General features: G+C 48.6%; 2 protein-coding genes across 5 annotated transcripts in view; both read left to right on the plus strand.

Annotated features, from left to right (window-relative positions):
* Positions 1 to 23,763, plus strand: part of rabgap1 (RAB GTPase activating protein 1) — a 56,147-nt gene that overhangs the window by 27,965 nt on the left and 4,419 nt on the right. For all 4 annotated transcript variants that reach the window (XM_083669382.1, XM_083669383.1, XM_083669384.1 and 1 more), the window contains 8 exons: positions 15,924 to 16,037; positions 16,704 to 16,778; positions 17,429 to 17,554; positions 17,724 to 17,867; positions 18,714 to 18,755; positions 19,135 to 19,263; positions 23,017 to 23,109; positions 23,646 to 23,756. In XM_083669382.1, coding sequence (XP_083525508.1) covers positions 15,924 to 16,037; positions 16,704 to 16,778; positions 17,429 to 17,554; positions 17,724 to 17,867; positions 18,714 to 18,755; positions 19,135 to 19,263; positions 23,017 to 23,109; positions 23,646 to 23,756 — 834 coding nt within the window. The remainder of the gene's footprint in view (positions 1 to 15,923; positions 16,038 to 16,703; positions 16,779 to 17,428; positions 17,555 to 17,723; positions 17,868 to 18,713; positions 18,756 to 19,134; positions 19,264 to 23,016; positions 23,110 to 23,645; positions 23,757 to 23,763) is intronic.
* Positions 3,691 to 9,316, plus strand: LOC310804864 (putative G-protein coupled receptor 21). The gene has a single exon (XM_083670260.1). The coding sequence runs from the start codon at positions 3,925 to 3,927 to the stop codon at positions 4,984 to 4,986; it is 1,062 nt and encodes a 353-aa protein (XP_083526386.1). The 5' UTR covers positions 3,691 to 3,924; the 3' UTR covers positions 4,987 to 9,316.

The following is a 23,763-nucleotide window of genomic DNA, read 5'->3' on the forward strand; positions in this document are numbered from 1 at the left end:
GAGACGCCGCGATGAGGAGAGAGAGACGCCGCAGTAGTCATCTGACGATCTGTTAACATCGAGGTCTTGTTTGGTCGTCCAGCCAAGAAATTAGACACCGCGCGAAACCCTCATCGAACCACACGTAACCCTCTTTGAGATTAGAATCGGATCTTTCGCGCGACTTTCACGGTTCATCCTCTTGTTGCTGCAGTAAAGTGGGTCTGATATACATGAGTGCAGCCATACTGTAGGACAAGAATGCCCTGGAGGAGGACACCAAATGCGTCCTAAATGCTGCAATAGTTTGTGTACGGCCACACTGAGAGTATGGCTGGATTGAGCGTCTTAGATACGATGCTCCTCAGAGCAGCTAAATAGAGGAACAGCATCTGGCGATGCTGGGTAATGAGGAGCAGGTGCAGGAGCTGAGACACACAGACACACACGCGTGCACACATACAAACATACAGCGCACACACACACACACACAGGCGCGCACAAACACATTCACAATGAAGGGCCTTCAGAAAATACAGTCACACAACACACAGACGGGGGCTTAGGGGCAAGCGGCTATATTTGTACACATGTCAGTTATATAAGGAATGTTGCAAACCGTACAAATTGTGAATTGTTTTATTGACACGTTCATCCAGTAAGAATTAAGTTAAGCATCGCTGCCTCAGGATTCTTCAGGGAAGGTCCTGGCGACAGCCAGAAACAGAGAAGATACTGTTGTACGATCACTCTCCTAGGCTCATCTGGAGATGGTTAGAGGCAAAGTATGTGTTAAAACACACAGCGCCTGCCCTCCTTGTTCCTTGTGGTTGGATCAGGATGTTCATTATGGTATTTCACCACGGCGGTTGCTAGTCATGACGATTTCCTTCGATACCCCTTATCTGATGGGAATGCTCTGGCGGCTGAAAAGAGAATTTATAGAACACTACGTAGCTTGGCCCGGCTCCAAAAACGACACGAGTATTTATTCGATGCAGTTATCAACTTGCGGACCGAAGGCAGAGATAACATCCTCAGATGTCTGTTCAACTATGCGTGTGCGAATGTGTGATTGTGAGAGACTTACTGTTGGCGAAAGGGGGAGTGTGAATTTGAGTGAGGATGTGTGTGAATTAGGGGGAGCGTGAGGGGATTTTATGGACAGTACTGTATGTGGTAGGAATAGTTTTTTTTTTTTTTAAAGCATTGTGTGAAGATAGATAGATAGGTAGGTAGGTGTAGGTACTTTATTGATCCCCGAGGGGGAAATTAAGGCGTTACAGCAGCTCACATCACAAACAACAACAACAAAATAAAGTGACAGTCAAATAATAGAATAAAATAGACATTTGAAACATTATTTGAAGTAAGAACAGTCCAGTATGATTTAACATCCCCCAGCCTGACTCTGATCGCCCCGATCGAGCCAGCCGGAGGAGGAGTAAAGTCTTATTGCGGCAGGTAGAAAAGATCTCCTATAACTCACATTATCTCCTATAGCTCCTTAGTGCACCGTGGTTGTAGGATCTTCTCTGCTCTGCCACAGTGTCATGTAGGGGGATGGGAGGGATTGGTCCATGATTGGCCAGGAGGTTTGGTCCTCATCCTCCTATTGGCCACTCCTCCACAGTGTCCAGGGTGACACCGAGGACAGAGGAGAAGGAGGACGGAGTGGAGAGTCTTCGGTGGAACTGGGGAGAGGAAGACAATGGCCCCCCCCCCCCCCCCCCGAGTGCTGCTGGACTAGAGGCTCATACATGGGCTTGAGGTGGACTAGGTTGTGGTCCGATCTGCCCAGGGGGGAGAATGCTGTAGAGATGTAGGCGTCCTTCACATTAGCATATAACAGGTCCAGTGTTTTGTTCTCCCTCGTGGGGCACTTCACAAACTGGGAGAACTTTGCCAGTGATTTTGTCAGGGTGACATGGTTAAAGTCCCCAGAGATTGCAATGAATGCACTGGGGTGCCGGGTCTGTAGTCTTGTGATAACAGCGTGCGTAGTCTCACATGCTGCCCCCGCATTGGCAGAGGGTGGATATATGCGACCACAACCATAACATGTGAGAACTCACATGGCAAATAATATGGGCAAAGTCCTACGCCCAAAAGTTCAATGTCCTGGCTACAGACGCTTTCCTTCACATGAATATGGCCAGGATTGCACCATCTGTTCTTGACAAATACAGACATTTTCTGCAGCACTGACGGTGAATCCTGTCCACCCGCACTGTCTGAAAGGTCTTGATGGTGTTGTTTGCGTCGGGAATAACCTCCTGCAGCCATGTCTCCGTAAAACACGTAAGACTGCATTCACGGTATTCCCTTTGTCCTCTTGCCGTAAGCTCCTCCATCTTATTGCCCAGAGATCTCACGTTGCCCATGATGATAGAAGGAAGATACAGTTTCTATCTCCCATTGCTTCACCCCCGCTCTACTTCCCTGATGCCGTCTTCTTATTTCCTCCGGTACAGTGGGCCGCTGGCAAACAACCATTGCCGGCTGAGCCAACGCGATCAGCTGTTCTCGAAAGTAAACAATAGCGGTCTCGCAGCACGCAAATCCACCATGACTAAAAACAGTCCCCATGAGTAGTAAAACGGTGAAAAAGTAAATAAAAAGTTTATTGTCCATGGTTATTTTGGTTAAATTTTGATGTTGGTTTTAACAAACAGTATAAAAAACTATTATAAACTACTATAAATAACCAAAAAAAATGGAGCTGCTGAAACAGGTATCCAGCTCAAAGTCCTAAAATCAACATTTAGGGCTATGGACACAAACATATTATATGTGTCAAATTCTGGTGTATAGATGGGTGGAAGGATGGGCATCTCTTCCTTTAAAACGGTGATACTGTAGGTATATGAGAGAGAGAGAGAGAGAGAGATTTTGTGAGGGGGGGGGGACACCAACCATAGAGAGAGAGAGAGAATGTTTGTGAGAGTTAAAGAGAGAGCAAAGTGTGTGTGGGAGTGAGATAGTGGAGAGGGTATGTGTGCCGTCAGACATGGGCGGGAGACTCGTGCTCCTGCAGCTGCTCACTGGCTAGAGTTGGAAGTGGGAGGAGCCTATCCGGCGCTGCTGCAGAGGAAGAGAGAGAGAGAGAGAGAGAGAGAGAGAGAGGGGGAGCGAGCGAGCGAAGGAGCAGGGCTGAATCAGCTCCACATAGGAAGGAGAGCGAGAGAGAGAGAGAGAGAGAGAGAGAGAGGCTGTTTCTCTGCATCGGTATGCCTGCCTCCCTCATTTCCACTCCAGACGTTGCTGCCTCTCAGGAGAGACCAGGGCTCTGTTTGAAATGCCAATCACCTCCGGCTGTTCCTTCATCCTCAATCATTTGCATTTACTCTCCGTTTCTGGTGCGAGGTAGTCGAGAGAGTGGAGGAGAGAGGAGAGAATTTCCCTGACTTCTTCTTGCTGAAGTTGCTGTGAGGAGATTAGCCGCTGGTCTCAGTCCTTTGGTGACTAAACCGTATTTGGAGAAAAGGGGACAGAAAGGACAAAGCCGTGACCCTGGCCGCATCAGACGCTACCCCTTGGACACTACAAAACTTGTGACCAGCGATTCAGCGACCCGCAGAAAATTCCTGGGAGCAAAGGCAATCAAACCTGTTTGACGGTTTCTTTTTTTCTTTGCTTTTGTTTGCCGACTCGCAGCGTGCGCTGCTGCGTAAGGCTGTTTATTTCTGTGAAGAGGAGGGTAAGGGTTGCTTGTCCTCGCCTATCAATTTGTCTGTGTGTGACCCCTCTGTGCTCTGCAGTGGGGGGGGGGGTTGCCCTGGGGGAATCCTTTGCTCCAGGTGTCTCGCCCCATAGCTGCTGACATGGCAGAGGGAACACAGCTCTGTGTGGGGCTCCAGCATGGTCGGCTGGGCTAAGAGCTGCCACTGACCAACTCCCTGCCACTAGGATAAACACAGGGCCCATCTGAAAGCTCCCTGCAAGATGAACTCTACCCTGGACCTGAACCAGAGCAGCCCTCCATTCTGCCTCCTGGACATCGGCTACTCTCAGATCTTCAACACTTGCTTGTTGGAGGTGGCCGTGATCGTGCTGCTCACCGTCCTCATCATCTCTGGCAACTTGGTGGTGATTTTCGTCTTCCACTGCGCCCCGCTGCTCAACCACCACACCACCAGTGCCTTCATCCAGACCATGGCCTACGCTGACCTGTTGGTGGGGGTCAGCTGCCTCATCCCCTCCCTGTCCCTGCTGCACCACCTCCAAGGCCTGGATGAGGAGGTCACCTGTAAGGTCTTTGGCTACATGGTATCCGTGCTGAAGAGTGTCTCCATGGCTTCGCTCGCCTGCGTCAGCGTGGACCGCTACATGGCTATCACGCGGCCGCTCTCTTACGCCACCCTGGTGACGCCGTGCCGGATCCGCATCTGCATCGCCCTCATCTGGCTCTACTCTGCCCTCATCTTCCTACCCTCCTTCTTCGGCTGGGGTAAGCCCGGATACCACGGTGACGTGGTGGAGTGGTGCGCAGAGGAGTGGGACACTCGGCCCCTATTCACCTTCTTCATTTTGGCACTGCTGTACGCACCGGCCACCCTCACTGTCTGCTTCACCTACGCCAACATCTTCCGCATATGCCGGCAGCATACGCGTGAGATCAGTGAACGCCACGCCCGCTTCGGCCCGCAGGAGGGTGCACCCGGAGAGGGGGGTAATCCGCAGCCCGCCTGCACGGACAAGCGCTACGCCATGGTGCTTTTTCGCATTACCAGCGTCTTCTACATCCTCTGGCTGCCCTACATCCTATACTTCTTGCTGGAGAGCGCAGGGATCTACTACCATACGGCCGCCTCCTTCCTCACCACCTGGTTGGCCATCAGTAATAGCTTCTGCAACTGCCTCATCTATAGCCTGTCAAACAGCGCCTTCCGCAAAGGCCTCAAGCGCCTCTGCTCCTTCTGTGTGCAGCGCGTGGACAGCAAGAAGCCCTTCGGGCCTGGGCCAGGTCAGGGGGCAGGGCACGTCAGTTCAACATGCCACGTGTAGGAGCTCCCCGAGACCCATGAGATTGGCGTGTCAATAAAGTGTGTCCCATACTGAGGGAACAGGCTGGGGATTTGTGCTGCTGTTTCCAGACTGTTAGAGTTTGGGTTCCTGGGCCACAGCTGGCTGGCTCTGAGAGAGAGATCCCCTCCAGGGTATGTGAGCCCCATGTGAGAAGTACAGCTCAGCCCGGCAGAGGGAGGAGAGGAGTCTGAGAAATGGGGAGTTACCCCCTTGACTTCAGATATGGATCAAGGAGCATGGGCTAGGTTGCAGCACCTGCTGTTTACAGAGCATGGTTGGATAAAGACCTTCCCTCCGCATTACTTGCCAAAACACAAACTGTGAGAACACATTTTCTTTTTGGGTTGAGTTTTTCAAAACTCTTTGTATCTTCCCAACAGTTTGTGATACAATGTGTTTTTTTGTGCCAGGCCTTCAGTATACTGAATGCAAAAAGACTCACATTATTTAAAAAAAAGAAAAAAGAAAACACTTGATTGCTACTTTCTTACGCTAAGGGGACAACAGGGCACAGCAACGTATAGAAATGTTTATCTGTGCTCTTTTCCTTGTTTAGTTTTTTTTGTTTAACCACTCAAGCAGTACATTACAACACTGTCAGTTTAAGGGTACAGCAAGCTCAGACTTTGGAAAAGCAATGACATCATTTATTTCTGGGCTCTTCTGAGGCAGGTACGGCGTGATGTTGGCCTTGTTTGGAGGCTTAAACATCGGGAGGAGTATCAGTCAGCCGAACTACTGAAGAACCAGAGCAATCATTCACTGGATGACTCTTTTTGCAATTCCAGCCAATCTTTTGGATAATGTGATTCTTGTGTTCAAAGCAATGAGAATAAAAAGTAATTGTTGAGTCCAGGGCGTCTTATCATCTCCAAAGCTTTGCTCCATTGTTGTTGACTACCACTGTGAGTGAGCCAATCAGGCATGGCCTGATTAACTCGTACACTCAGATTAAACCCTGATTTTTTTTCTGATGGGTTTGACCCCAAAAGATAGGCGGCAGCATCTGATTTGAAAATGTCACATTTGCATGTTCTTCCAATTATCTTGTTACTTAATGCTGTGCTGTGATTGCATAACTGTGCCTCTAGTCAGAGTTTGCTCACACACACACAAACACATGAATACAGGCCAGACAAATGCTCCATTCTCCCTGACAATTCTCTCATCTCCACTCAGAGCCAGGGGAAAGCTCAAAGAGAGGAGAGACCTCTGACCTTTCTGAGAACGGTGGTGTGTGACTTCACTTTCCTATCTCTGAGCGAGATTGTAGAGGGACATCACCATGTCAGGAGTATCTGCTGATAGGAGCTGTGGTATGCGCCTGTGGTCAATAGGAGAGGTTGGACAGTAGAGGTAAAATCCATGAGTGTCAGGAGATGAATTGAGCGAGTTTATAAAACTTTGCTCTGCCCCATTTCAATGTTGCTCAGTAGATCAAACACACTTTTGTTCAGACTGTTTCTGTGTTTGGGGTTTCACGCAGCGAGCGGTGACGGTGAATGGTTAGACCATTGTGAGATGCTGGTACTAGTTATGTAGCCGAGAAACATCTGCGGATGGGTATTGTAAACGACTCGTCGACTACTTTGCTCGTTACGTCGCGGACAAAGAGGGGGATAAAGTGGAGGTGTGGAGTGCGTCAGTGAGCCCCAAGATAAACAGCAGAGCGGTGGTAAAACAGGGCCTGAGCACCACTGACAACAGCATGCCAAGCTCCAGGTGCTTGGAGATGTTTCACCGTCACAGCATGGGGGGGAGAGCTGAGCAGGCTGGTTCAGACTAGAGCAGGCTGTCACCTATGGTGCACCATTACGATTAAAAAAAAAGATGGATGTAACAATCTTGTTAATATTAAAGTTTGATATGACCTTATTTAGAATAAAGAACTTAATAAGCATGCAGCAGTCATATAAGTGGTTTAGTGGCATTTCACTTACTGATATGGGAACAGATACACACACACACACACACACACACACACACACACACACACACACACACACTGGGCAGATGCAAAGTTAGGAAATTGATCACCCGTTCAAATCTTCTGCTCTCATAATCACTGTTTGTTCCTGCCAGCTTGTGTATGACAGGCTTTGGTCTTTTGACACTTTCTTTTTTATTAATGGTACTCCTCCATTTGGAAGCAATAGATTCAGTAGCTTTATTTTCCTAATGTACTGTACCAAAGTTGACTATTTATTGCATTTTCTTGTATTTGTGAAGAAAGAGACAGAATGAGAGAGTGAGAGAAGAAAAAGTGAACATACACTTTTGTGTTGGTCGTTTTCATATTGAGATTTGCAGCGATGAAGTGTTGGTTATTGAGTGGGTCTATATAGTTATGCCTCTGTATTTAATCCAGTACTGTTGTTCTGGGTTTGAAGATTCAGTATGAAGGGTTTTTCCTTCAAGTCGACCAATTCATTGAGATCTTTTCAGAGTTGGCTGCAAGTACAGTGTCTGCATTTGGTTTCTTCTGAAAATATAACAATTGTACTATAATATCTTTGATTAGTATAGGGTTTCATAATTGATTTATTTTTACATGTCAATGTGTACATACTGTAGTCTTCACGTTCAAAAAAAAAAGAAATGCCTGTGTGTTTGATTTTGGGATTTTAATACAAAACCTGACAATGAGAAGTAAGCCATGGGTGAATTAGCTAAGACAAAATAGAAATGAATTGTCATCTTCACTGCCAGGCTGTAGAAGGGCACAGTGCAATACATTGTTAAGTGGTCCTTTTGTAAATGTTTTTATTTGAGACAGAGAAAACAAGATAGAGAAAGGGCCTTTTTTTGGTCTCTCACTCTGTTGAAACAATAGATGTCAATCTGTATCTCTCTGGCCATGTGCTGTTTTTGGACTGTTGGTGATGTTCTCTTGTAATAGGCTTTCTGCCAGAGTCATCACCCATTATTCGCTTTATTGACTTCACATGACTTCCAGACTGTTCTTCCCTTGACAAGGATGAACATGTGTGTTTTGTGTGAGTGTGTTGTATAGAATGAAGGCACAGGTTTCTTTGTCGATTGTTTTGGGGGTGTTGGCTGTTTTCTGGTATCTTCTCCATTCTCTAAGAGAATCTTCACTCATGTTAACCATGCCAAATGTTGATGAGATTACCCTCCAGGCTGATTTTCCTTCTAAATTAAAAAACAACTTAATACTCTGTATTCATAAGAAGACTTGTGGTGGCATAATCATCTGTTTCTTAAACGATCCATGAAGTTACAATATTCCTGCGGTCGTACCTCTTTCAGGTTCAATGAGGACCTTTTGTGAGGGTCTGACAGCAAATTATTTTACGTATATTTGTTGTATACATCTTGTATGTACAGTATCAAAATGATAATTCAGGTGTCTTTTTGGATGATATCTTTTTGCAAAAAAAAAAAACTTCAAGGAGTTTAGAAGAGGACTAAGGATATCTTGAGTTTTATCCTTGTTTTGGGGCAGATGTGAGTTCACCACCACTGTAATGCCATCCAGGTGTCAGTTAACCCTCTGGTCTACCAGCAGTGAATGTTACTTTAGAAAGGGGCAAAACTAGGGGAAGGTTTCTTTGCTGATGTAACATTTCGGGACATTTCGATGCCAAAGAGCCGCACGTCCCTTATTTCCCTTTTCTGTGGGAAAACGTCAAGGGCTAGTGATCTCGGGGGACCCAAACTCCCATGATGACCTGCTCTCTGCAGTGCCATATTAGGAGACGTGAGACCTGACACAGGAAGCATAGATGCCAATGCTGGAACAGAGTGTGGCCCTAACTACACCACACACACACACACACACACACACATACACACACACACATATACACACACACACACATACACACACATATACACACACACACACACACACACATATACACACACACACACACACACACACTTTTTCTCTCTGTTATCAGACATGTCCTTATTGAATTTTCTCATATGTATTTTCCTAATCCTCTAAATTGTCAGGCCAACCCCTCTAATGGATGGCTCATGACCTAACTGTTTTAAGTGGCTCAGATTTTTATCAGATTAAGAGAGAATGGCCACATTAACAAGACCTTTGCTTGGAAATGTCCCAAAACATTTTTTTCATTCTTTTTTTACACAAGGAACATTGAACATTTCAGTGTTTTGATCATCACAAATGCTGGTTAAACTCAATCTTGTGGAACTTAAAAGAATCGTGTCCTCTGTGTCGTTGTTGTTGTGAGGTTCCTCAGTACCCTGAGCTTTGTGATGATGTCATATTTTAGAATAAGATTGTCTGCGATATATTTATATTCTGGTATATCTGCACTGAGCAAATAAATGTGATCTTATCTAAATGTATTCAAACTTCCTGCCGGTTATTGCTTTGGTTTGTATTTTGAGAAAGATTGGACGGGACGTGTGTGATAAGGTGTGTGTGCGTGTGTATGTATGCATGCACACCTACGTGCGTTTGAGAGAGAGAGCGCACACATACACACGCACATGCACACACACACACACACACACAGGAAAGGAAAACAGCGATATAGCCAATATGAAAAAAGAGAGGTTTGTGTGGGTTCACATGCTTAGACAGTATAATGGAGATGTATCTGTGAGTGTGTTTCACCACCAAAAAAAAATACCAAGGATCACCACTTCTTTATTCTTTAATGTCCTGAACCTTAGCCGCATTCTAGCAGCATTATCTGTGAAATCAGGCAAAGTTCAGTGGAAGAAGAGCCTCTTTCATACACGGGTTATTCTTAGCACTGAGCGTGTCCATGCCTGGAGCTGTCGCTGGAGCTGAAGCCAGAGTCAGTCTCCCAGCCGAGCTACACAGAGGAAAGGGCCACTCCCTATGATGTGAGCCGCACCCGACGGGGCTCTTGTGTTCATGGCTGAGGGGGGGGGGGGGCTGTCTGGGGGGGGGGGGGGTGATCCGCACTTAACAGGGCCTGAGGTGAGTGGGGAGAAGAGGACGACCCAGCCTCCTCTCTCTCTCCCCTACTACCCACCCACCCCCCTCATGGCCCCGGCTTTCATCACCCCCAGTGTAGGTTTCATAATCAGCCCCAAGAAAGGAAAACAAAATGCCATTTCGGCCATTGTGTAAGTCAGAATAAACCTGAGCTGTAAACAATGGGGGAACGGGTACAGTGCTTCCCGCGGAAGCCCCCCCCCCTCCTCCACACACACACACACACACACGCACAAACACACACACACACACACGCACTCTCCATCACTACCGCCAGCATCACCAAACACTGTTTTCTCTCCCCGCTCACGCAAGGGGCTGAGATGGGCTGATGGACGCTAATTGGTCTTCGTCACTGGGGGTTTTTAAAGGGTCTCAGGGCCGTAGATAAACCTGTGTAATGCGGGCCCAAATGTAAACACGGATCTTTATCAGCCGCCGGAGAGCAGAGAGCCTCGCAGAGACCAGGACCAGGCCGACCCCGAGGGTGTGGTGGCGCAACGAACACGGTTTCTGGACGAAAAAAGAAAATTGTTGTCCTGTTGGGCCCCGTCTGCCATTAGTTCTCTTTTGTTTATTATTCTTTTCTTCCTGCCATTCTTCTCACGCTTGCTTTCTTTTCGTTTCAGTCTTTCCTCTATGGAAGTTGGAACAGAAACCTTGAGAGAGAGAGAGAGAGAACGAGTGAGGCAGATTAGGATGGTGGGAGTTAAAAGTCAGTCAGTTTTGGTCCAAGCGGTGCATTTAGTTGTCGGCTCTTTCGGTTTGACTGGGGCTTCGGAATTACAGACTGATTCCAGTACTTCTTCGCTACCCTGCTACGAAACCCTTCCGTCAATCAAACTATCGCTGACACCTTGCCTTTCAACCACTTTCTTATCTTACCAGGTTGAGTTTAGGTTAGGGAGTTTAAAGATGGCTCCCGTGGTTCCGGGGCATCCCCTGGCCCGGTGTGTGCTCGGTACAGGATCTCAGGCGATTGGTGACCAGGCTGTTGATCACCATAGCGGTCCTGTCCTGGAGCTTGTAGCCTGTGCTAAATCGGCCCCTGCCTCTCCAGTGAGCCAGTGTGCAGAGTGACTGTGTGTCAATGCATTATTTAGAGCCTGTTCTGTTCCAGATAAACAGAGCATCAATAATGGAGGGCAGGGTAATTAATCTTTGAACAGGGGGGCTTGCTAAGATTCTAATCTGCGGCAGTGGCTTCTGTGTATACTGTGTGTGTGTGTGTGTAGTGTGTGTAGTGTGTGTGTTTGTACAGTGTTTTGTGTACTGTAATTCCACTCTGTGTGGTACCCAGAACAGGGTGATCCCGGGGACTGGTGTTACCTCCTGGTGCCCCTTCCCGGCTTTGCTAGAGCGAGCAAGCAGGTGCCATATCACTTGTAGTACACTCAGGAGCAACAATGACATCAAGTAGAGCTGGTAACCTCACCTGGGAGGATCCAATTCCACCTCACTGTCCCCTACAGTGTGTGGTACTCTGAGTGTGGTATTCTGAGTGTGGTATTCAGAGTGTGGTATTCTGAGGAGGGGGGGGAAAGGAAGGAGGAGAAGGAGAGATGGATAGAATGAGGAAAGACAGCAGAGACGGGGTTAGTAAGCGGTTAATTTGAGAGAGTGATGTGTGTGTGTGTGTGTGGGAGTGATGTGAGGTGCCCATGTGATGGTACAGTAAGAGCTTTTAAGGGGAGACTGTAACTGTAGTCCCCCGGCGTGGCGGAGGATGAATATTGCATGGTGGCCTCAATTCCTCTTGTAGCATCCCTGTGCTAAAAAGGGGTTCCACCCTGACCCTTCTGCTGCTGGGGAGGCTAGGGAGTTAGCCTAGCCCTCATATGGCTAATCTCTGTTACAATGCCGGTTGTCATTTTTCTCAATAGTGCAGCTGTGGGTGTCCAAGACAAATTTCCCCCTCAGGGACAATGAATTGATCGTAGAATCATCATAATGCAGGCTAGCCATGTCAGGGCGACTTCGGAATTATTAGGGATGTATTAAGAGGAATTAAGGCAATCCTCAGGGTATGTTTTTGAGGTGTGGTCGCGTTTGTATCTTTTTCTTTTTAGATTTTTTTCTGTATTGTGAGTACAACACAAAATTCAGACAGTCGAGCCGTCGGTTGCACCAGTCACATGGTTTTAACCTAAATGTTGCTCCATATAAATAATAAATGACAGACTGGTCTACCGTGTAAAACAGCTCTTCCTCATTCGGATGTTGTCTCTCACACACAGCGAGAGAGTAGTAGCCGATGTGGACAGTGTGTGTTCCTTGTTGTGGTGTACATTCCATGGTTAATAAGTACCACTGGTCTCTCTCTCCCTCACACACACACACACACACACACACACACACACACTCACACACACACACACACACACACTCTCCTCCCCCCATCGTCCTCTCTGAGGGAGGTCGGTTGCCCATAGGCTCTGGTTCTTCACAGTGACTCCGAGTTCTCAAACAAAAAGCTTTGCAAGAGCAGAAATGACACACGCTCCCCGCAGCCATGGGACTGATTGCAGTGAAATGCTTCATAAGTACATCATGGCCGAGCTTTTAAAGAGCTCTTTGTTTTTTTAAACCACCGTGTACCACGCAGGGCACAGATGTTACAGATGATATTAGTCTCTGGCCTCATCTTACCCTGAGAAGCGGATCTTGGAGTAGACTTTCTGTCCGTCCTCCAGTCGCTTTCTACCCAAAATGCGTCGGAGAAGAAGATCTACGTTCCTCCCGGGAGATATTATTTTCCAATGCTTTTTGAGAAGGAAGAGGAAATTTCGGCTGTAGGTCCCCAAAGTACAAAGCCCTGCCCAACCTGGCACTCCAGGCAGCCTCAATCATTCCTTCTATTTGAAAGAATTTCAAATACTTTTCAACCCAGGCCTACAACAACAGAGCTCCACATGAATCGTAAATACTGTATGCAGATTTGAATCCAGACACTCCTCTCTTACTCCATATTGCTCTCCTTCACCCACAAGGACCTACAAACATAGCCTTGTTAAGCCCTCCAGCACCGCTCTGCCACAGTGTTGTCTTTTCCCCTACAGCTAATTCTAATTGTGCTAACACTTCTGAGGTGGAAGTAATTCAGCTGATTGACAGTGGTGTCAGAGCAAACACACAGCAAAGGGGGGGGTCTAAGATCAGATCACGCACGCACGCGCACACGCACACCAGAGGCATATCGCAGGTCATTAGTACGGCTTAGGCCCATCGCTCTGTTTACAAGTGTATTTAAAGAGCATCTGGTTAACCATGAGCTGCTCCACTCTCCCCCTGTTTATTCAGTCATTAGTCAGGGCCGGGATGAGCCTGATGATGATGGATAGGAGGAAAATTGATCGGTTCGCTGTAGATTCGTGGGGCCGGGCTTGTGGTTGTGGTTAGTGGTGTGTCATTATGACCTGGCTTGAGTTGTTGGGTTTCTGTAAGGTAATGTGAGGTAATTTTTAACATGACATTCATTATCTCCAGAACCATACCACTGCCTACATACAGTGGCCTCCATAGGTATTGGAAAGAGGAAGCATTTTGTCTTCTTTTAGCTCTTTACTCCAAACAGTTTGGATTTGAAATCAAACGTCTAAGGGTATGGCTATGTTTCTGATTAGATTTTTCGGATATTTCATAATGTCTCTTTGGTCCTCTTGTTGAGGGACACCAATAGCAGACTCCAAAGGCAAATGCAAAGCCTAGAATCAATACTTGACATTGACACTCTCCTATGCCTGTACAAATGAAGTGTTGACTAACCAGAAACACCTGTCCAATCCTTTGGTGTCCTGAAATAGTGGAATATGTATAAAAACGGTTGTAATTTCTAAATAGTGAAACCAATCTGAAAAAAAAGAAAACATTGAATAAAAGCTGCCTTTAAAGGGGGGAGTTCACCCGAAATCCCTTTTCATGTATTTCTGGTCAGTCCATCATGCATATCGTCTTGAACTCTCACCATTTTGTGCGCAGCTGCATCATAGCCATAGAAACGAGGTCTGTGTTTACTTCCTAAAAAACTCTCATCCCGCATTAAAATAGGTCAGACAAGAGTTTTTACATTCTGACCCTGCTCTAGGATGCCAGTGAATCCCAGAGAGCCACACACACTCACTCTGGCGCTGTTCAAAAGAAGAGTCTCGCTCGCTCGGGAGGGAGGGAAGGAGAGGGGAATCTTGACTCAAATGGACAATTTAGAACATGAGGACTGATCAGGGCATTCACAGTGAGATATCTTGACTCGGAGATCGTTTTGAAACATGATATTTTTTTGGTGTGAACGTTTAACCTACTTATTGAATAATGAAAACAAGGAATCCGCCGTAGATACCGTGCTATGGTGCTGGAGATAACGAACGTGACGTGACCAGTTGGTGAAGTGTCCCTTCGGCATCTGTTTCTCCGGCATCTTCACCTCTGCGTTTCTGCACACTCGAGCATTTGCACGTACAGAACACCTACAGTACACAAGTAATATATGGTCATACCGTACATTCCAGTAGTCACATGGACCTCAGGGGACTGGGGGGAGGATTCAAAAGCATGTGATCTCCTAAACCTGGCCATGTGACATCCAGTAGGCCAGCGCCGGCTCACAGGGTGTAGGAAAGTCTCATTCCCCATTCGCCATGGTCACATGACCAGTAGTCCCGGTGGTATGTTGTCTCCTTCCCGCATTCTCTTTCTCTGGGGTCGTACCGGCAGAGCGGCCATGCACGGGCCAGGAGGACTCCCTAGCGTACCACTGCTACGACCGCTAACGTCTGAGCCCTCGCACGAGCCCGTCGTAACATTTCAGATGTTCCTTACCGTCCCCCCTGCCGTGCTTTGTGACCCAACACAGGTCAGGGCTGGTTACGTCAGACGGCAGGCGCCCCCGTTCAGAAATCCTCTTAATTGGCTGATACAGTGGGGTAGGTGATTCCAAGCCCACACAAACCCTTGTCTCCCCTCCCCTCCTCTCCCCTCCCCTCCCCTCCTTTCCTCTCCTCTCCTCTGTCAGTTCGCCAGTAATCCCCCCATCCTCCACACTGCAGATATAGGGGTGAGGGAAAGGTTGATTCTTCTGCCCCAGTGGAATGGATTCTTGCCAACGCACGCTAGAGCCCTCACAGAAGCTGTTGGGACCTCCCAGCCGAGTCTCACAGAAATTCGGAAGAGATTAATTAATTAGTCTTAAATTCTGACTGTTAGGTCACACAGAAGACAAACATCACAAAAGGTGACTGGGGTATACCAACAGACATCCTCACAGTGCTGAGTGGGAGAGGGTGTGTGTGTGTGTTGTGTGTTGCGTGTTGTGTGTGTGTTGCGTGTTGCGTGTTGTATGTGTGTGTGTGTGTGTGTGTGTGTGTGTGTGTGTGTGTGTGTGTGTGTGTGTATGTGTGTATGTGTGTATGTGTGTGTGTGTGTGTGTGTGTGTGTGTGTGTGTGTATGGTGCTCTGATCTTGGCGCCGTTCCCAGCACCCCCTTCCTGCTGTGGGTCTTAGAGTGTCAGGCCCTCTCAGATGTGTTGTGTGTACAGATCTGAGTGTTGCTGTAATCTGTGGCCTCCGGGGCCTCGCCCCCCCCCCCCCGAGAGAAACAGACTGGTAGGCTGGTAGCAACACACACACACACACACACATACTGGCTGGGGATGGGAAGGAACACTCTGTACCAGTGGATATGCTCTGCGCCCCAGTGATTCAACTGTCTCAGGGTCCTCAGGGTCTGCAGGTATTTCATATAGAACACTGCCCCCTAGTGGAGGCACAACAGAATGGTTGATTCACTTTACTAGCATGGTGGTTGCTGCATCACATGTTCTAATTGACCAGGCCTTTACGATGGTGTGGCAGTAGATGACTGAAGAGTAACCACGCTTATTTTACTGTATTAACTTAACTTACCCTCTCTCTCTCTCTCTCTCTCTCTCTCTCTCTCCTCCTCTCCTGTCTGTCTCAGGAGTCACCCCAGGACAGTGCCATCACCAGAGACATCAACCGCACGTTCCCGGCTCATGACTACTTCAAGGACACTGGAGGAGATGGCCAGGACTCACTGTACAAGATATGCAAGGTGAGGATGTCTGTCTGTCTGTCTGTCTGTCCGTCCGTCCTACTCAGAAATAGGCCACTACTATACTACGGTAACGCCTTACTGAACACCTCAGAGTATTATTATTGAGAGAGTTTGTCTTTTTGCTCTGATAATTAGGTACAGTAGTCGGGTCACTGGGCTAACAGTTTCAGAATGATAAACTGAGGCACGGTCTGCAGTCGGCAGTCTACCGGCCGGAGGCGACCGATTCGTCAATGAGCAACATTTCCACGCGGTTCACTGGGTTCAAAAACGATCCCCCCTTTACGACTTAGAAAGTTTTGCGGGGAGCTCGTAAGTTATTTCATTTTGGGGATCCGTATCATTCATCCATAACGCTGTACAGTCGGGTCGTACGCATCGATCCTTTTCACACAATAACCGCAGGTGCCTCAATTATTCACGACCTCTCCCTGAGATTGACACCTCATTACAGGGTTTCGAGCTCAGGAGGGCTATCTCTCAGTCCACGCTCCACGTACAGTTCATTGAGTTCAAACCCACACCGTGAAGATGAGACCTAGCTGTATCGGGATAAAGTAGGGTCAGAAAATTGAGTAACAGTAATGCCAATAAGACGTTTGAATTGAATGATGTGGAGTGCTAACGTGGAATCCGTCCTCTCCTCTCTGTCTCCTCCCCCAGGCCTACTCTGTGTATGACGAGGAGATTGGCTACTGCCAGGGTCAGTCCTTCCTGGCGGCCGTGCTGCTGCTGCATGTGAGTTACCCATGACCACCTCCATAGCCGTGCTCCCTCTCGCTCTCTCTCTCTCTCTCTCTCGCTCTCTCTCTCGCTCTCTCTCGCTCTCTTTCTCTCTCTCTCTCTCGCTCTCTCTCTCTCTCTCTCTCTCTCGCTCTCCCTCTCTCTCTCGCTCTCTCTCTCTCGCTCTCCCTCTCTCTCTCTCTCTCTCTCACCCCCCCCCTCCTTCTCTTTCGTCACGTGTTCAGGGTTCTGGTGGAGCACGGTGGGCAGTCTCTGCGAGGGGAGGCCTCTACCAGCTAGCATGGCTCCGAAACATCAGAGCTCTTTCTGAAGGAAACATTGCCACCTAGCAGAGATTCTGGGGGAATGCAGGGTTTTCTTGTCAGAAGGATAACAGCACTTTTAACTCCCAGTGCTTAGATGGCCTATTGTGTAGAGCTAGTCATCAAAAGAGGCCATTTGTACACCTTTACCACTCAAATGTACACATTTCCACTCCCAGTGTTGCTCTTCACATAGGGGATATGTGCTGGTAAATGTTGATGTATTGCTTATGTGCCCTAGTGTGCTGCTGTCCTCTGATGGTGTGTGTGTGTCTGTGTCTGTGTCTGTGTCTGTGTCTGTGTCTGTGTCTGTGCGTGTGCGTGTGCGTGTGCGTGTGGTAGATGCCTGAGGAGCAGGCCTTCAGTGTGCTGGTGAAGATCATGTTTGACTACGGACTCAGGGAGCTGTTCAAGCAGAACTTTGAGGATCTGCATTGCAAGTTCTTCCAGCTGGAGAGGCTGATGCAGGTGTGTGGGAGCGTTTAGCATCGTGTTAGATTGTAAGCATGCGTTTACAATCTAATGTTCCTGTAAAAGTTGTGTGTTTTACATTTTGCGGATTTTATTATGACTTTTCTTTTCTTTACTCATGTTTCTGCTGTTGATTAGTAATGTCTGTTGTCTCTGTCTCTATCAGGAGTACCTTCCAGACCTGTATAATCACTTCCTGAACGTGGGTCTGGAGGCTCACATGTACGCCTCCCAGTGGTTCCTCACCCTCTTCACCGCCAAGTTCCCCCTTTACATGGTGTTCCACATCATAGACCTGCTGCTGTGTGAGGTACCCTGCCTGTCTGCCTGTCTGCCTGTCTGTCTACCCTCAACCTACCTGTCTGTCTACCCTCAAGCTACCTGTCTGTCTACCCTCAAGCTACCTGTCTGTCTACCCTCAACCTACCTGTCTGTCTACCCTCAACCTACCTGTCTGTCTACTCTCAACCTTCCTGTCTGTCTACTCTCAACCTTCCTGTCTGTCCTACCCTCAACCTACCTGTCTGTCTAACCTCAACCTACCTGTCTGTCTACCCTCAACCTACCTGTCTGTCTACTCTCAACCTTCCTGTCTGTCCTACTCTCAACCTTCCTGTCTGTCCTACCCTCAACCTACCTGTCTGTCTAACCTCAACCTACCTGTCTGTCTACCCTCAACCTACCTGTCTGTCTACTCTCAACCTTCCTGTCTGTCTAACCTCAAGCTACCTGTCTGTCTACCCTCAACCTACCTGTCTGTCTACTCTCAACCTTCCTGTCTGTCTAACCTCAAGCTACCTGTCTGTCTACCCTCAAGCTACCTGTCTGTCTACTCTCAACCTACCTGTCTGTCTACCCTCAACCTACCTGTCTGTCTGCCCTCAATCTACCTGTCTGTCTATCTTCACGCCTCTCCTCTCCTGTCATCTCTCTCCCTATATATCAATCTTCCCTCACCCTGTATTATTACCAGGCATCGTCACGTGTATCTTCTTTCTTTCTCTTCATCCTCCCTTTGTCTCTCACTCCTCCCTTCCTTCCCTCCATCTCTCTCCCCTCCCCCGCTCCACCTACGTGTCCCCCCCTCAACCCCTCTCTTGTTTCTCCTGCTCCGTCCCCAAGGCCAACACTAACTCACAGTCTCCCTCTTTTTCAGGGTATCAGTGTGATCTTCAACGTGGCTCTGTCTCTTCTGAAGGTAAGTCAGTGTTCTGGCACAGTCTTCATGGAAACTGGAGACACTTCCACACAAAAACGCACTGAAACACACACCCACACACACACACACACACCAGTCACAAGGCCTTGTTGCCACAGCGACTCACTGCAAGGTTCGAGACAATGCCAAGGGCCTCCGTGCCCTTCTCAACATACACGCACACATTGACACACACACACACACAGTGTGTTCCTCCCTCTCTATTCTCTATGCTGGCAGCAGTACAGAGAGAGGACTGTGGCCTGGGCTAGAGGCTGGAACAGAGCCTCCCCCCCCACCCCCGCTGTGCAGATCTCACTCTCACGCTATGCTCCCATGTCCCCCCCCCCACATCCCCCCCCCCCCCCCCCCCCTACAGACCTCTAAGGACGATCTGCTCAACACCGACTTCGAAGGGGCACTCAAGTTCTTCCGGGTCCCCGTTCCCAAGCGGTACCGCTCTGAAGAGAACGCTAAGAAGCTGATGGAGCTGGCCTGCAGCATGAAGGTAATTCTGTCCTGTCGGAAAATCCTGCCAAGCTCCAAGTCGGCAGGATTCGTTAGTTAACTAACCCTAGTTAGTTAGTTAGTTAACTAACCCTTCTTTTAGGGCTGCCATCTTGAATCCACTCTGGGTAATTCAGCCATATTGTTTTCGCGCTCAGTTTGGGTGGTCATGAGGGCATTTTGCTAAGCAGAAATGGTAGGAGATATGTTAGAATATAATATAGATTACAGTCACCCTTACTATGAAAGGGGTCAGTGTTTTAGTCCCACAAGCTAATGAAGAGCTTGATGACATTAACTGAACGCAAGGCAGGCAGTCCTCCTTCCTGGCAGATAGGTGGATAGATAATTATACAGTCGGGGTGTTTATGCTAATGGGGCACTTTATATGCTCCAATAGGGCTAATACATTACAGTACTGCTGAGAGATGGATCGTAGAGTTTGTGTCCACTACTCTAGAGTGACCAGTGGAGGGCACTGTTGCATCTCCTACAGTTACTACACATGACCCGTTGCTGTCAACCTGTATTGAGCTCTGGTCTCTAAGGCTTGTACCAGAAAGACTTATTTGGTTCTGTATCAGGGCAAGGCTGGCGGAGGTAGGAATCAGAGGACAGGCTTGTCGTAATCCAGGGAACACGCGTGTTTGATACCACTCCTCCACTCCCGATTCCGTGCCATGTATTACAATGAGCCCTCCTCTGATTTCTACCTCTACCAGCCTCCACTGTTCTGTAACTACGTATTGGAACTATTTTGTAAAGATGTGATTTGGCTACAACATTGTTCCCCCTGCTGCTGTCTTGGACCAGGTCTCTTTTCTAAAAGAGATGTAATCTCTATGAGACTAACCTGTATGAATAAAGGTTCAATTCATATATTTTTTTGACGATTAAATAAAAAAATATACAGTATCTAAACAATCTGACAATTACTCCCAGGTGGATTGGCTAATACTCAACTCTCTTGTGTAATACATGTCATTAACAGATTACCTGTGCCCTGCCTGAGTACTGCTCTCTGATTGGAGCAGCTGTCCCAGTTTTTGGAACAGTTCCATCTCTTATTCAGCATCATGTTAACAGGAGGAGAGCTACGACACCATGCAGTGGGCCTGATAACACCATTGCCTGTATAACAGTCTTTTGTTACAGCATAACAATGTAATGACAATTATGATGAATAATGATTAAAAGACCATCGCTGGAGGAATGTCGTACAATATGGGGGCCTAACGAGTCCTTGACCCCTGATCCCTAGGACAGGGTAGGGCAGGGTAGGGTAGGACAGCGTAGGACAGGGTAGGACAGGGTAGGGCAGCGTAGGACAGGGTAGGGCAGCGTAGGACAGGGTAGGGCAGCGTAGGACAGGGTAGGGCAGCGTAGGACAGGGTAGGGCAGCGTAGGGTAGGACAGGGTAGGGCAGCGTAGGACAGGGTAGGGCAGCGTAGCGTAGGGCAGGGTAGGACAGGGTAGGGTAGGACAGGGTAGGGCAGCGTAGGACAGGGTAGGGCAGCGTAGCGTAGGGCAGGGTAGGACAGGGTAGGGCAGCGTAGGACAGGGTAGGGCAGCGTAGCGTAGGGCAGGGTAGGACAGGGTAGGGTAGGACAGGGTAGGGCAGCGTAGCGTAGGGCAGGGTAGGACAGGGTAGGGTAGGACAGGGTAGGGCAGCGTAGCGTAGGGCAGGGTAGGACAGGGTAGGGTAGGACAGGGTAGGGCAGCGTAGCGTAGGACAGCGTAGGGCAGCGTAGGACAGGGTAGGGTAGGACAGGGTAGGGCAGCGTAGCGTAGGACAGCGTAGGGCAGCGTAGGACAGGGTAGGACAGCGTAGGACAGGGTAGGGCAGCGTAGGACAGGGTAGGGCAGCGTAGGGCAGCGTAGGGCAGCCCCACCCGACTGGGAGGAGAGTCTGTTCTAGTTGCAGGATTAGGGGGCTTAAGGGCTGAGAGGAGCATGCGAGGTCCCCGGGGTGTCACCAAGCTGTCACCGCCAGCCTCCCCCCTGTCACCGCGCCCAACCACAGCCAGGTGGCAGGATCAGAGGCTGGATCACAGCACTTCCCTTTCTTCCTTTCTCCTCTCCTCTCCTCTCCTCTCCTGATCTACTGGGAGTACTCTCACATTCACTTCATTACACGTAGTGTACACACACACACACACACACACACACACAGTGACACACATCCCTCCCGTTCCTGTTTGGTTTGTAGAGTTCTGCTTTAATTGTGCTGAGTTCCAGTGCCTGGTTCCTGTCTGTGGTTTAGGACTCACAGGTGGAGGATTAAAGTTGAACTCCACAGGAACAGGGCTTTACTGAGTAGAGAGACCGTCCCCGTCCCCCTTCTCTCTCTCTCTCTCTCTCTCCCTCTCTCTCTGTTGTTATGTCCTAACTTCTCAAGATCAGAATGTCACATGCAAATTTTGCTGGAAGCTTTGCATAATGTTCATTCACACACACTTTCAGGCACTTTCTGTTCTCTCTTTCTCTCTCTGTGTGTGTCTCTCTCTCTCTCTCTCTCTCTCTTCCAATCTCTCTGTCAATCTCTCTCCGAAACACACACACATTTGCATACACAGTCATCATTCATCAGCATGCGTCTTGGAAGTGAGTTTGGGAATTATCACGTGACACAAACATCAGGCCCATGGGGAACGGCATTCGTGACAGGCTACTGTCATCTCACTCGCACGACAGGTTATAGGTCGGGCTGTGTTGAGAGTGGATCAGCGGTGGCGTGTCCCGCTGGCAGTGACAGACAGCGACAGGACGATACAGGACAGAGGTCTCTGCTCTGAGAGTCTCACTATCTGGGTTCTGGTCTGATGGCCCAACAACAGCTGTCTGACTCTGACTGATTGGGGCCTCTTTCGAGACGGGGCACCTCCTGCCCTCTCTGACCTCTCCCTGTTTCCTTATCACGGTCTCTGTCGGTCTCAGCCTCACTGCTCGGTGCCCAAACACACACACACACACACACACACACACACACACACACACTCGTTTTCTTTCTCTCCCCCTGTCACCCCCGCCCCCCGTCCTCTCTCTCTCTATATCTCTCTATCTCTCATTGAAACACATATAGGCCAAGCTGTCCTAGTTATCTAAACATACTCATTGGCGAGGCTGTGCTGGTCTAGCAGCAGGTGGGCCGTCTGTACTGAACCCCAGTTGCAGAGCCCACAGCCGTCACTGGGCCCATTATAAACCCACCGCCTCCACAACGGGGAGGGTTCTGTACTGTGGTCAGGGACAGAAACCACAGCAGCCTCAGTATGCCTCATTTACTTTGTGTGTGTACGTGTGTGTGTGTGTGTGTGTGTGTGCGTGTGGGAAGAAAGAGCATATTCACACCCCTTCATGTTGATTACCAGAATGTGCTCTGAAAACGTCTCCCTGTTCTGTACACAAGCTCTTAAAATAGGGCGGAGGAAGTTACTGGCAGCGCATTGAAAAGGCTGTTGATTAATCTGGTTCTGGGGCAGACAGATGCACGGTTGTGCACCCGGTTTTAAAGGGCAGTACTGAACATGCATCGCTAACAAGAAGCTCATTCTGTTGAGTTGTAATTGAGTGTTGAACCTGGTAAAGCCCCGAATACACCTGACTATCACGGCCAACAGACACTTCCTCTTGCTCGATACCATCCAATCGTAACACTCTCAACACAAGACCCTCTCAATGCCCTGCACGCACACACACACACACACACACACACTCCAGTAAGAGTGTCTGTGTTGTGTTCTCCTCCGTGCAGATCAGCCAGAAGAAGCTGAAGAAGTATGAGAAGGAGTACCACACCATGAGGGAGCAGCAGGAGCAGCAGGAGGCCCCCATAGAGAGATATGAGGTACCAGGAAATGAGGGGTTTCCTCCCATAGCTAAGCAGCATCAACACCTGCTATTAAAGTCTCCACACGTGAGGAACGGTGGTCAGACTGAGATACCTCAAGGTGTTGAAGTGCGTCTTGAGTTACAGTATAGTCCCACACACACACACACACACACACACACACACTGTGTTCACACATACATACAGACTGTGTTCACACACACATCTACTGTTCTGGTATACAGTGTAGTCTCATACCTAGTTGAAATCAATGTTATGCCAAGAATGTCAAGAGGTGAATTAGTGTAATGCTGATCCAACTTTGTCACGAAGTTTCCGACTCAAAGGTTGCTCTTTAACAAGCAACAGTTAAACATTATAGAGAGACTCAACATGGTCACGAGTTGGCTTCAACAGGAAGCTACAGTACAGCGGGGCAGGAGCAGGCTACCGTAACTTCTCTCCTCTCCTCTCCTCTCTCACTCCTTTCTCTCTCTCCCTCTCTCTCTCTCTCTCTCTTTCTCTTTCTCTCTTTGGTTCCCGTCCTCCTGTAGAGAGAGAACCGGCGCCTCCAGGAGGCCAACATGCGTCTGGAGCAAGAGAACGATGACCTGGCCCATGAACTGGTCAGCAGCAAGATAGCACTACGCAAGGACCTGGACAATGTAAGTC

This window comes from Argentina silus, assembly GCF_951799395.1.
Source record: "Argentina silus genome assembly, chromosome: 5".
Lineage (NCBI taxonomy): Eukaryota > Metazoa > Chordata > Actinopteri > Argentiniformes > Argentinidae > Argentina > Argentina silus.

Bases quoted from the DNA above. Each gene is read 5' to 3' on its own strand.
- LOC310804864 (XM_083670260.1), top strand. From the start codon at position 3,925: ATGAACTCTACCCTGGACCTGAACCAGAGCAGCCCTCCATTCTGCCTC.